Below are 14,467 nucleotides of genomic sequence, written 5' to 3' on the forward strand. Positions count from 1 at the left end.
TTAAATTTAATTTTTTGTTGTTTATTTTATTTTATTCTTTATTATTATTTATTTATTGGTGTTACAATAACCATGTTTCACTAAGTAGTTAGTCCTTTTTTTGTAAAAAAAAACAATTAAAACTAAAAAATTTAAATAAAAACAAATAATAATAATAATAAAAATAAAACCATCCAAAATTCCCAAAACACTTTTCTTCCGTTGCCAAACCTTAACCTCTCCCTTAAACTCACTGAACATTGGTTGACCACCCACCAAAAACCACGAAAAACTCTCCCATTCCTCGACTCCTGTCGCATCCACCTTCTTTCTCAAAACCCTAACCACCCAACATCCTTCCCTGCTTCCTTACCCCAGCTGAAACAACCCCCAACTCCCTTTCTTACACTCTGAAACAACGAGGGGGGGTAGTTCTGAGGTGGGGGAAAAGGAATGGTGGCTATTTCTTGGTGGTGTAAGAGAGGAATGAGGGTGGTTGGTTTTTTGGGCTGGGTTGAGAGATTGTGTTCACTGTGGGGTAAGGGAGGAAGAAGGGCGGGGGAGAAAGGGAAGGGGTCACCGGCGGGGAGAAGTTGTCTGGGCGTCGGCCAAGGGTGGGCTTCGGGTCGTCAGCGCCGACGAGTTGGGTTTTTAATTTCAATTTTTAATTTTTTTATGGTTTTTATTTTTAATTTAATTTTTAAAATTTTTTTGGATCACTCACATGTTGGCATGTGTCATGATAACCTGTTATAACATGTCGTTGACTTGGTGCTGACCGGTTGGGACCATTGGTGGAAAACACAACATAATTGGGATTATTAAAAAATAAACCTTAGTTGGGATTATTAGAAGTAAATTGCCTGTGGTTGGGATTCTTAAAGTATATTTTTCTTTTGTGGCAAACCATTATTCCAAAAAAAAAAAAAAAAAAAAAAAAAAAAAAAAAAGGTCAAGAAACTTGTTCACAAAATTTTTGACCCAATTCACTAGATTCTGGCTTTTGACTTCTTTGCCGACCTGAAAACACTTGTGGCAATTAGGGTCGTCTTAGATGTTAGATCCACCAAGCCACAAAGTTGAGTTTGATTTTTATCACGAATTCGTGGACCAGTCTGTAGACGTACAACCTCAAGAAAGGTTGCTTATTTTTGCACCAAAACTCTAACCCATTATACCTCTTGACACCCTAATAACCCGACTATTTGGATGAACATAGAGCCAAGACACTTAGTTTGCAAACTTCATTGCATTATGCGTGACTACGTGCTTTTATGTACATATATCAATCATTTTGTTTTCTTTATTAGATTCGAGTCAAAAGGAAAAAAAATTGGTTAACCCAAACTTTTCATTCTCGTATACAGTATAAGGGGTCAATTTATTTCGGTCCACTTATGCATATGTAGACAGTATAAGGGGTCAATTTATTTTGGTCCACTTATGCATATGTAGCCTCAGATTTTATCTTTCATTTGACACTAGTTTCATCTCAATTGGTGTCTCATATCAAAAGTTAAGACCGAAATACTACAACTTGTCCATTTTAGCAATTTTATCTTGTGTATCTAATTTATAACTTTTTTCCTCTAATTGTTTCAAGATTTTCTGGATAAGCTATAGTCAATCTTTTACTTTAGTTAGGATTCTAATCTATGTCACACCTCCAAGTAAAATTGTAGATTTCCTCAAAAAAAAAAAAAGTAAAATTGTAGATTTGTTTAAAATAATATATTATATTTTTTTTTTTATCTCATGAGCCCTAACTCTTCTACATTTTTAGTCTACTTCATAATTTTCTAAGATCAAATTTTAGAATTCTAATCCTATTCTAATCTTCATATCTTAATGGTCCGTGACATGTTGAAAACAGTGAGAAGAAGGCTTTGATTTGAGAAAGAGAAAACAAAGAAAAGAGCAATGAGCCAATTTTGTTCTTCTGAGTCAAGAGATCCGAATGGCGAAAGCGAGACATTAGTGGAAGCAGCATTACGAGTGCTCAACACATCGGACCTCTTTGAGAAAGCCAAACTTGGAGACGAAATCGCCTGCAAATGGCTTCAAGGCAGTATTTCTCAGCCTTACAACCCTTCCATTGATCTTCATATCCCTCATCGTCCTGCTCGTCCCACTAATGTAATCACTTTCACCTTCTTCTTCGTCAAATTTTCGTCATCCATTGTTATTTTTATCTTTGAATTTGGTTTGCATATTACCTGTTTGATAAAATGCCCAAGAGAGTTTGTTTATGCATATTACCTGTTTGATGAAATGCCTAAGGTCAAGTTGTTGTCGCCAAGCTTGATGCCTAAATTGGGAAAAGCTGGAAGCCTTCAAAGTCGTCAAGCAATTGTTCACAGTCTCGTGCATACTGAAAGTTGGGCAATTGACTTATCATGGGTAATACTTTTGTTAATTCTTTCTTCGTTTACTTGGTAATTGCTTCGTAACTGATTCAAGAACTTCTGTTTGGTATTGCCTTATCCCTGTCCTGCTGTTGCTGAAAGTTAAAGTAGGCAAATTTTTTTGGATGTTGTGATATTGACTGGATTAATGACATGGATAAGTGGGTGTTAAGCTACTAGCGGCTGGCATCAATGTCTATCGTATTCTTAGTGTGGAGCACTGGCAAATCCTTGATTGTCTACTTGGAGCGTCAACACAGTACATAAAAATAAGATACTCTGTTTCATATGAATGACCGAATACCATGCTTCTTTTGGATTTTCCATTGTTTTTATAGAGCTCTTATTCAACATATTAGAATGCTAGGTTGTTATTCATGTCCAAATTCATAGAAGTCAATCAATCAATCAAAGCCTTAATCCCAAAAGTGGGGTCGGCTAACATGAACCAAATTTGATTATTCCGTGTAGTCATCAACATAAATCTTTCTCCTCCATCCCTTACGATCCAAAACTTCATCCTCACGTAAATCCATGCACTTCATATCCTTCCTCACTCCTTCCAACCAAGTCATCTTTGGTCTCCCTCTTCCTCGTTTAATCCCTCCATGGTCCCACTCTTCCACTCTTCGCACCGGTGCACCCTCGGGTCTCCGTCTTACATGTCCAAACCAACGCAGACGATTTTCCCTTAGTTTATCTACAATGCCCGCCACACCTACTTTCTTGCGAATAACCTCATTTCTGATTCTATCTCTTAAAGTGTTTCCACACATCCACCTTAACATGCGCATTTCCGTAACCTCCATCTTATTAATATGCTCTTTCTTAGAAGCCCAACATTCTGTACCATAGAGCAACACTGGTCGTATGGCAGTCCTGTAGAATTTTCCCTTCAACTTTAAGGGAATGCTGCGGTCGCATAACACTCCCGTGGCCGCTCTCCATTTAAGCCACCCTGACTTAATCCTGTGAGTCACGTCTTGATCAATGTCACCATTCTTCTGGATGATCGACCCTAGGTACTTAAAACATTCACTCATGGTCAAATCCTTTCCATCCAAACTCACCACTTCATTGCGTGTCCCCCTCTGAGTGCCAAAACGACATACCAAATATTCAGTCTTACTCCGACTTAGCTTAAACCCTCTAGATTCCAACCTTTGCCTCCATTGCTCCAACTTGACATTAACCCCATCCTTAGTCTCATCCACCAAAACGATATCATCTGCGAACAGCATACACCATGGAACCTCATCTTGAATTGGTCTAGTTAATTCATCTAGAACCGTTGCAAAAAGAAAAGGGCTTAATGCAGACCCTTGATGCAATCCGATTGTAATAGGGAAATCTTTTGTCAACCCTCCGCATGTCCTCACATTTGTTGACACATCCCGATACATATCCTTAACTAGGTCTACATACCTTCGTGGGATACCTTTCTTCAACATTGCCCACCAAAGTATCTCTCTTGGCACCTTGTCATATGCCTTCTCTAAATCAATAAAGACCATATGAAGATCTTTCTTCTTTACCCTATAAAACTCCATCATTTGTCTTATCAAATGGATTGCCTCCATAGTAGATCTCCCAGGCATAAAACCAAATTGGTTATCTGAAATGCTTGTGCATGCCCTCAACCTTTGTTCAATCACCCTTTCCCACAACTTCATAGTATGGCTCATAAGCTTAATTCCTCGATAGTTAGAACAATCTTGAGCGTCTCCTTTGTTTTTATAAACCGGGACCAAGGTGCTCTTCCTCCAATCTTGTGGGATCCTTGTAGCCGTCCATATCTTGTTGAAAAGGTTTGTTAACCAATCAATACCAATCTTACCCAAACACCTCCACACCTCTATCGGTACCCCATCAGGGCCAACCGCCTTCTTAGGTTTCATCTTCCTCAGTGCAATCTCCACCTCTACTCTCCTAATCCTTCGCACATACTCCATGTTGATTTCTTCATCACTCATAGAGGTATCTCCTATCACAACTCCATTACTTCCATTAAATAATTCATCGAAGTACCCCTTCCACCTGTCCTTGATGCCCTCCTCTTGCACTAGGACCATTTGGTTCTTATCTTTGACACACTTCACCATGCCAATATCCTTCCTTGCCTCTTGTCTTCTCTTTGCCATCTTATAAATGATCCTTTCTCCCTCCTTGGAATCAAGCTTTTCATAAACCTCCTGATATGCCTTTTCTTTTGCTTGGCGAACAGCTGCCTTTGCCTTGCTCTTAGCCTCCTTATACGCTGCAAAGGTTTCATCACTCCTACATTTTCCTAAGGCTTGATAGCATTCCCTTTTTTGCTTAATTACTGCTTTCACCTCTTCATTCCACCACGAAGTATCTCTCTGTACCGAAGTTCTTCCCCTTACTTCCCCTAAGACCTCTTTGGCCACTCTTAGGAAACAGTTCTTCATTCGTAACCAAGTCATGTCCGGATCCACCTCTCCATCCCAATCCGCTTCTTCAATTACCTTTTCTGTAAAAACCTTAGCTTTTGCATCCCTTAGGGTCCACCATCTTATCCTTGGTTCTTCTTGTCTAACTTTTTTCTTCGCCTTCTCTTTCAGACGAATAGTCATTACCAATAGCCGGTGTTGGGAAGTAGTTGTAGGAAATCCACACTAAAAAGGACTGCAGAAAGTGACTTTTTAGATGGATTGCATCCAACACCTTAATTCATAGCATAGGTTGATAAAGCATATCTACGTCAAAGCCATGGTTTTGTGGAACACTTCAGTATTCATCAGTATTTAGGCAATACCCGAAAAAGATTAAGATAACACAAGTCCTTGATTAAAAAAGCTTCATTATCAGTGTTAGTTTATGAAAGCATCATTATTTCATGTAACAATAGTGTTATCAATCAATACACACAATAAAATGAGTGAGAGAAGACTCATGAAAACAAATTCATAATTAGTTTTCACAACAGGAGCTCTAAAAATCACATTGATGAGAAAATCATTAAGCTCCAAAATTCTTGTTAAAGAAGAAAATCTTTAAGATAAGTAGTTAACATGCTTGTCACATACCTACCAAAAATGAACCTAACTACCTGTTAACTATGTAGATTGACAAGGGTCGAATCCCAAAAAACTATTTCTAACGACTAAGGGCTTCAGCTTAATTTCAATAAGTTCAGCTCCAAAACAGGCCCTAAGACAATTACTAAGTAAATAACTAAACAGAATATTGAGAATTGTAACAAACTGACTAAAGAATGCAATTAATCTAAATAATAAGAGAAATTTGATAATAAAAACATCTAAGATCAAGCATTACCGTGAATACAATCAATGCAATAATTGTTCAACCCCTAATTTAAGGAAAAACAATACTTAAATGATACAAAAGATCTCTCTCAAGTTATCAATGGTTTCCATAACCATAATCAAGCCTACTTTTGTGAAATCATGCATATTAAAGACATCAAACACATTACTTAGGTTCTTAATCATTCATCCAACTATTTATGTGATGAACTTTAAACCCATATTTGATCTATTCTACTCCCTTAAAACCCAACTCCCGTTGTGATTAGAATAATGGATTATAACAATAATAATTATCCCTAATTTAGTATCAGCATATGCACAATCATTCATGCATGTCATTGCAATTATTATTAAATAATTTAAAGGATTAGTTCATGCATCAATCATATTTTGGTTCCACTAGATCTTAAAAATACTCGCACATTATTATAAGAACAATAACAAGAATTAAAGAAAACATAATTAACAAATAAAGAAATTAAAGAGAATAAAAAAGTATCGAATCTTAAATGTGAATATGTATTAATTAAACCATGCAAAGGAAATAATAATCGGATACTTGGACACGTGGTTGAAACTTGAAATAAAGCTTGTAGTCATGGACAACTAAAGCTAGTCTTGTTTTTAAGCATGTGTATCAAAAATAACTAACAAAATATCCTTTAGATAGCAGGAACAAAGGGAAAGGTAAGTAAAGAGTGCCTGACTTGATGAACTTTATATAGGAACTCAACGGTTGGACTAAAATGTGAAGTATTGTCAGAGTCAAAGTGGGTCTTGAATAAAGGTTAGTTAGATGACTTATATTCTATTGCTGCCTAATTTTTATATGGCATCGATAAAATCCGAGGTCCACAAGATGTAAGCAAGTGTCTCCCTTATCATAATAGGCTTGGGGTTTAGCCCCCGCTTCTCCCGCTGGTTTGATGACTCATAAGTAAAATTAAACACAACTGAGCTATAATCTGAACCTTGACATAGCACTTATATAGATAGACATTATCTAGGCCTAAGCTATGCACAAAGGTCAAGAACTCACTATGAAAAGTTCTAACCGAGGTGCCTTCGAATCTTTTTCTTTGTTTTTCCTCATCGAGCTTGTACTGCTTGTGGGCTTCGGGAGGAATGTTGGCCAAAAGGTGACGACGGGCCCTCTCCATGATGAGAAGAGGCTCTATTTTAGAATGAAGATCGGAGATCTGCCGGGCTATTTCTTCGTCGGCACCAATTGTACAATTTTGCAAAGAAGGCTGGACGTGGAATGAGGGGGAGCAGCTCGATCGAACTCCATGCGAATATGAAGCGCATGGATACTAGTTATGCCTTGGAATGAAAGACAATTCCTAATCTTTTCTTCTTCTTCACTAGACAGAGTAAACCAAGAAGAAAGTAGGAATAGGACCAAAGCAGGGAATTCCCTAGGAGAAGGTCGTTCAGTCAAGGAAAGCATTACAAAAAAAGCCATGAACAAAGGGGATTGATGGAGAAGTAGAGCTTAGCAATCTACTGAATGAAGGGCAGAAATGAATGGACTGATTGAATGCCCCAGCTCAAAATTAAAAAAAAAAAAAAAAAGGGGGGGGGGGGGAGGGTGGGGGAAGATCAGTCTTAAATAAAAGAAGAGTTATCGTCGTGGACAGATAGACCTCTTACCAGAAGAAAAAAAGAAAGGAATTCCTTGCTCTATTAGTAAAGTAGAAATGAAAGTAGATGGTCTTAGGGACTTGTCGGCTATGTTTTTTCCATTGGGTTCTCTGAATAATTACGATTTGAGAGTAATGAATTATATTTCTATATCTAGATATAGAAATATTATTCATTGTTATTAATATCTTTTATATTTTAAACGGTACAGGTGCGATGCTGGTTGAGATGAAAATTTGTATAACTTTAAAATGTAGTCTCTAATGTGCAGCACTCCAGCCACTAATTCTAGTATAATTTTTTATGAATATGGTAGTTATTGTCAAGAGGTTATGGTGGGAATCCCATGTAATGGAACTTTTTATTTTATTTTTTTGTTTTTTCTTCTATAAATAGAACTAATGCAAAACCTATAAATATGATGAAGTCCAGGAGGGATATGGATATCTTGAATAGTTTTGGGTGACTTGTAAAGGGAATATTGCACCTAAATAGTTTTGGGGGAATATTGAATGGAAGCCAGGAGGGGTATGGATATTTTCCAAGTGCAGCAATAAACTAGCAGCTCTAACTAATTGAAAAAAAATTTGCTAACAACTACCACTTTCTGCGAAGCTCGGACTCGGCCAAACACCCAGCCGTACCGGTGTCGACACGACGCGACCCGGGTGCGGACACGAAATCTGGGTCGGACCCTTGCGTGAAAAAGTGGACTCGTCAATTGTGAACCCTAGATCTAAAATAGGAGGATAGATTCACCAAACCAAGAGCCTAAACCTTAGGGTTTTTGATCGAAAGTGAAAAACGAGCACTCCAACACCAAGAACTTGCCGGATTTCTTTGCCGGCGACGGAAAACTGGTTCTTTGAGTCTTCGACCAGTCAACTGCCATTTCTGATTTCTTTTATTCATTTTTTTAATGGGACTGGTGGGGTAGGTAGTCTTGAAAATTGAAATAGTAAGTTAGTGTGGGGGTGGGTGGGAGACTCACGTGATTTATTTACTGTATTTCTTTTGTTTTTTTTACTGTTTTTCTTTTTTTACAGCTGAACAATAAATACTGTACTCTATCTTGTACTTTGACCTTTTTATTTTTACTGTATTATTTTTTGTAAACAATCTACTTTGACCTAATTTTACTTACCTTAAACTCTGTATTTTTTAAATTGCCGTGTCCCCGAGTCCAAATTCAAAATTTAGACTCTTTTAAAACGTGTCCGCGGATCCTTAATTTTATAATATTTCGAGTCTGACACTTGGACCCATACCCGAGTCCGACACCCGTACCCGAGTCCGAGCTTCCTAGACCACTTAAATGACCACTTTTGAGAACAACTACCTTTTAAAATTTTTTTTTAAAAAAAACTACCACAAAGTCGCAAAAACTTTGAGTAGCACTACCACATTTTATTTTTCGGCAAAAATTCCGGTTGAAAAAGCCTTGTTTATAAAATTTCAATCAATTGTGGTATAGAAAACAAGAGATTTCGATAGTAAAACACAATTTTAGGTCAATTATCTTTAATTTTGCATTATAGTTTTTTTAATTTCTCAATTAAATCTTAAAAAGGGTTTATGGTAAAAAAATTGAATTTAGGGCTTTACGAAATTAGGGCATTTGGGGCAATTGAAGTGTATAATCCAATTAAGGGTTAATGTAGTGCAATATTGTCATTTTATTCGGGTTTTTTGAGGGAAATTTTATAAAATATGCCCCAAAAACGGATATTCTTGCCGAAAACAATAAATGTGATAGTGCTACTCAAACTTTTTGTGTTTTGTGGTAGTTTTTTCAAAAAAAAATTTTAAATGGTAGTTGTTCTCAAAAGTGGTCATTTAAATGGTAGTTGTCCGCAAAATTTCCAAAAAAACCCAATAATTTTGAATAAAATAGCTAGATTGAACTTGGCATGATGCATGAAATTAGATGATAACAATATATAATAAAAGTTAAGATTAACTACATAATTAGGCCCTCACTTCTTAGTTTTTTCACTCTTTGGGTACTCACTTTTTTTTCACTCTTTGAGTACTCTAACCCACATTCCGGCCAACTAACCCACCTCTAACTCAACCAAATTAAAAATTAATTATTTATTAAACAAAAACCAAAGTGCATTAAATTAGGCCCCACCAAAAAAATTTCTCAAAAAAAAAAAAAAAAAAAAAAAAAAACAACCTTAATGTTATTACAAGTATTGAAAAATTGATTTTGTTTAGGCTTCTAACTATATATGTTTAGGCTGCCTCCTTATGTAAATACCAAAATTGCAAGTATTGAAAAATTAATTTTTAGTTATGATGCTAGCATGACCCTTAGGTAACAAACATTCCTGTAACTCACAACGATGTCTTATCTTTGTCTACCATCAATTTAGTCATACTCACCCCGTTTTTAAATACTTGCTCCACTTTTCATTTCCGACCTGTTTTAAAATACTTGCTCCATTTCTTTATTTGAAAAACTTTTACAATATTTAATCTATTTCTCTGAATTAGTGGACCCAACATAAATTGTATTAATTTACTCGTATTAATTTCATATACTCTCTCCTCTAATCCTCTCTACTACTTTTGCTTTTTACAATTTCAATTGTATTTTACTCGTATTAATTTCATATACTCTCTCCTCTAATTCTCTCTACTACTTTTGCTTTTTACAATTTTTCATTCTTCTACCAACCCCATTCCCTACAAATTTTATTACTTTCTCCAATTTCTCTTGAAACTCCATGCATGGAGGAATGAAGCAATTATTTCTCCAATTTCTTTGCCTATCTATACCCATCAAAGCACGTCGAAAGAGTGTTCTCGGTGGCTTACATGACTTCCTCACTACTTGTGTTGTTGCTGATGATAAAGGCCCAAAGAAGAAAAATGAGAAACAAAGTTAGCTTTAGACTGTACATTAGTTATTCGAGTGCATCGATAAACGAGCTTAAATTAGTTGGAAATTAGTTAAGTTAACCCAAAGGACTCTTATTTTAACCCAAGGGATTCTCTTTTATCCCTAAGGACTCTCTTCATTGGTTTGGCTGGAATTTAAAAAAAAAGTGAAAAGTTAATAATTACCTCAAAATAATTAAGATCCTACAACTTGAGCAATTCCTCGATGCCTCCTTCATTATCATTATTTCTTTATCATACTGATCAATGTATAAATAAGCTAAAGGCACACTAATGTTATAAAGGTCATGACTTGGGCAGTTGGGCGTGCTTTGATGCCCCTCATATAAGCTTTGAGTGTGCCTCATATAGTCATATGTGCCTTATGCACTTCAGGTGCACCTCACCTAGAGCAAAAACCAAGCAAACTACCTTAAATGCCAAGCGCCTGCACTTTTTAATGCACTGATTCTGATCCATCAGTAATTTCTAAAAAGAAATAAACGTAACACAAACTAAACTTAATGAATTGCAATTCCAAAAATTATAAATTATAACTTATATGAACCCTAAATAAATCACCTAACTTTCAATAAATGTTTAGGCAAAGATGGGTTTATTGAATTGGAGGATAAAGATTCATTATTGCAGCAAAAATATGTAAAAAATTAATTTAAGAAATTACTAAGTGCAAACACAATTAAAGAAAGCATGAAACAAAACCCTTGATTGTAAAATGGTTATTTGATGATTAGAAAATAAAAATAATAAATTGAACATCTTACCTCGAGAGTTTTTTCAAGTTAATAAAGAAGTCAAAGTAAGCTTTATCGAAGGAAAGAGAGAGGTTGTCTAAGAATTAAAGTAATCCTTAAAATACAGTAATTTGTAAAACTAAACCAAAACTCCAGACTGTATGACGACTAATAACCTTAATATGTGCAGCTGGTGCTGATTGCATGTTCTTGTGGCTCATGGTGGTTGTGTTTTGCTATGGCAACATGTTTGTATTTGCTGCAAGGAGAGAGAGGGGAAGAGGAATAGATTGAAGTAACAGAACTAAGAGTTTATATTTGAGAAAAAAAATAAGGGCAACAATTTTGGGTAATCCATCCATGGCTTTGGGAGCCAAAATTCCACTAACTTGAATTTGGTTCATACATGCATATTCAAACCATGGGGTTTCATGGATGCTGTTATTTCACAAACAAACTCTTAACTTGGAATTAATACTGGAATATAGCAAATAAGGTTACAAAGCTGGTTATAAGAGAAAACAGAGTTACTTAAATGGTTATTCTTATACTCTCAAAATTTGTTAAACGTTTATATAATAAAAGTCCAGCAAAATGCTATATAATCTTTTTTCTCATAATGGCTATTGAGCTATCTAGATGTGTTCTAGTTCACAAGTTACTTTCTGTGTCTAATCTCTAATTGTTGTTGTGCTTTTTGTTATGATTGCTTTGTCAACATTATAATTTCTCATTCGTCCACTTCTTTTTTTTCTAGCTACTATCTCTACTTCCATAATTAACATCTACAATGATTTAGGATATAATTGCTCGTTTTGGAAAACAAGAAGCAATGCCAAGGGAATTCTTTACTGATTTTGTTAGAGTTGCACAGGATGAAGGTAGACACTTCATCCTTCTTGCCACCCGCCTTGAGGAATTGGGCTCCTGTTATGGTGCTTTGCCAGCCCATGATGGTTTATGGGACTCGGCTGTTGCAACATCAGATGATCTTTTGGCACGGTTAGCAATTGAACATTGTGTGCATGAGGTATGCATGATTTTTTCCTTCATACTAAAATCAACTGTTTGCTTTCCTTGCACTGCTATCGTGAAGTTGGCCCAATACTTTCTGTTGTCAAATGATTTTTATGATGATGCCTTTGTGTTGTATTGGAGCATTGTTATCATGTTTCTAAACTATGATCACCATATTAGGTACATAGAAATATGCTTTGCTCGTCTGACTAACAATTATGATAAATCTCTAAATCTGATGACCTTGGATACACTGCGCAGGGATTCTGTAAAAGAAATACCAAAAATAAGAGCCTGCTGACAAAATATTTTGTTGTATAGAGATGGGAGATTTGGGCATAAATTTTTTACCTTATCTTGAATTCATACATTGTGGAAAGGCTATCTAAGAATGCCCTTGGGCCTTGGATTAACAAGCTTGTACTAAGGTTTGATGATTTACCTTATGCATGATGGTGTGTGACAAACCAGAATTATAAGCTTCTACAAGCTTCACTCCATAAATAGTTCTAAGGGATAATAACTTCTAGTTCAAGTCACCCTAAATTTATACAAGGGTCCCATTACTGTCAATCTCAGCTAGAAAAGTTTTTCCATACTCTAAATCATCTGTCCTTGCTGCTATTCTATCAGTTGTTCGACTCTTGCCTGGATCAATTTTTGGAGAATGAAGTCCATTCTGGCCACCTGAAACTCTATTGAATAAACTGGTAGTCTGGTACAGTGTATATGCTCCCTCCCTTAGATACTTTTCCTGGTTCTGGATCATTTGTGACCTAGTAACTCCATTCACCACATCTTGGAGTGTTCCTCCAACTGTGGCAAATGCAGCATTGACATATGGATCTCCCGTTAGAGATTGACCCACATTTGCATCCTAAGGTGGTTGCACCTCTTCACCTTGCCCCTGGCCGGGCTTGCGGCATTGTTATCCTTTTTCTTACATTTTCCGCATTTAAATTTGCTGATTGGAAAACTGGTGCTTACAAAGGTGGATTAGTGATCTGGTCATCAGGCTCTATGTTTCTTTCAGTCGATGACATTGCCCTTAGATGAAGGCTTGTGTGAATGCGTCCGCATCAAATACAACATCTCTTCATACTTGAATTTTACCCAAATCACAACTCCATTGTCTAATTTTAGGAATCAAAGGTTCCGCCACCTTGAGCACGAAATAGATCAGACATGATCCTAGGCACTAAGAGTCGCAACTTGCAAGAGGAGATCCCGTTATCGTAATTACATAATTGATGTGAGATGGTAGTAAAGGAGCAAATGGAGTTATTGTAAATCGCAAGAGAATCTCTCTCTCTTTCTCTCTCTCAACTGTGGTAGCATGAGATATTCTTTTATCATTGATGAAACTATTTCTGTGTTTGTGTGTGTGCGTGCATGTGTTTGCATATGTGTGTGTGTGTGTGTGTGTGTGTGTCTGTGTGTATTCTTCATGATTCCAACTATTGACAAGCTCATGAAATAAGGTTGAGTCAGTTATTCATGTCATTACTATTCTAATCTACTCAACTTTTCTAAGATCAATGTGTAAATTATAATTCTCATACTGTATATTATGTGATAGTATTCAAATTCTGGCTCTGCTGAAGTATGTGTACCCTGCAAAATATGTTGAATACAGGCTAGAGGACTTGATGTGATACCAACAACCATTGCTCGTTTCCGCAATGGTGATGACCATAAAACAGCAGATTTACTAGAAACTGTGATTTATCCCGAGGAGATCACTCACTGTGCTGCCGGGGTGAGATGGTTCAAGTATCTTTGCTTGAGATCTACAAATGTTGCTCCTAAAGAAGAATGTGTGGTTGAGGAAGTTGCAGATGATGATGCAGCTATTCAGAAGTTTCACACGACAGTCAGAACTTATTTCAGGGGGCCCTTGAAGCCTCCTTTCAATGTAGAAGCAAGAAGAGCTGCTGGATTTCTCCCTGAATGGTATGAACCTCTTGCTGTTAAAGAACTGGAAGCTTTTCCTCCAAGGTGAAATTCAAAGTTTAACTGTTTTAGCAGTGCTTGTCTTCTCAAAAAGAAAAGACACCTTTTCTTTTCTTTTTTTTTGTTTTTGATTTTGTATTAGTTACTTTTTTTTTTTATTATTTTTTATATCTTGTTTTATTCCCCCTTTTCTCCTTTTTATGATTTTTTTTTTAGAGAAAGTAAGATATACAAAGATTGGGGATGTCTTTTTTCAATCCTACCTTATTTCTTTATATGTACTACTTGTGGGGTAATACCCATGGGCATAGGCTCTACATTAGCTCTTAATTTGGGGGATATTTAGTTCACATTAGGCCAACAGAGAGATTTCAAAAAGATATAAACAAGGTCTCCTACCTATTTGAATTTGTCACATTAATGATTCTCTTTGTGATTGTTTGATTCAAAGCTCGGAATCAAATTATAATTTGTTTATATTCATTCTTTATGAGTAGCAGCATGTATTTTTTTGTAAACAAGACCATATCAATGTATC

General features: G+C 36.2%; 1 protein-coding gene across 1 annotated transcript; it reads left to right on the top strand.

The window, feature by feature from the left end:
• Nucleotides 1-1,814: 1,814 nt before the first annotated feature.
• On the top strand, nucleotides 1,815-14,331 carry LOC145605525 (3-oxoacyl-acyl-carrier synthase-like protein (Protein of unknown function DUF455)). The gene is made up of 4 exons (XM_081661594.1): nucleotides 1,815-2,115; nucleotides 2,260-2,379; nucleotides 11,759-11,989; nucleotides 13,613-14,331. The coding sequence occupies exons 1-4, from the start codon at nucleotides 1,900-1,902 to the stop codon at nucleotides 13,976-13,978; spliced, it is 933 nt and encodes a 310-aa protein (XP_081517720.1). The 5' UTR covers nucleotides 1,815-1,899; the 3' UTR covers nucleotides 13,979-14,331.
• The last annotated feature ends 136 nt before the right edge of the window (nucleotides 14,332-14,467 follow it).

This window comes from Chenopodium album, chromosome 22, assembly GCF_948465745.1.
Source record: "Chenopodium album chromosome 22, dcCheAlbu1.1, whole genome shotgun sequence".
NCBI lineage: Eukaryota > Viridiplantae > Streptophyta > Magnoliopsida > Caryophyllales > Amaranthaceae > Chenopodium > Chenopodium album.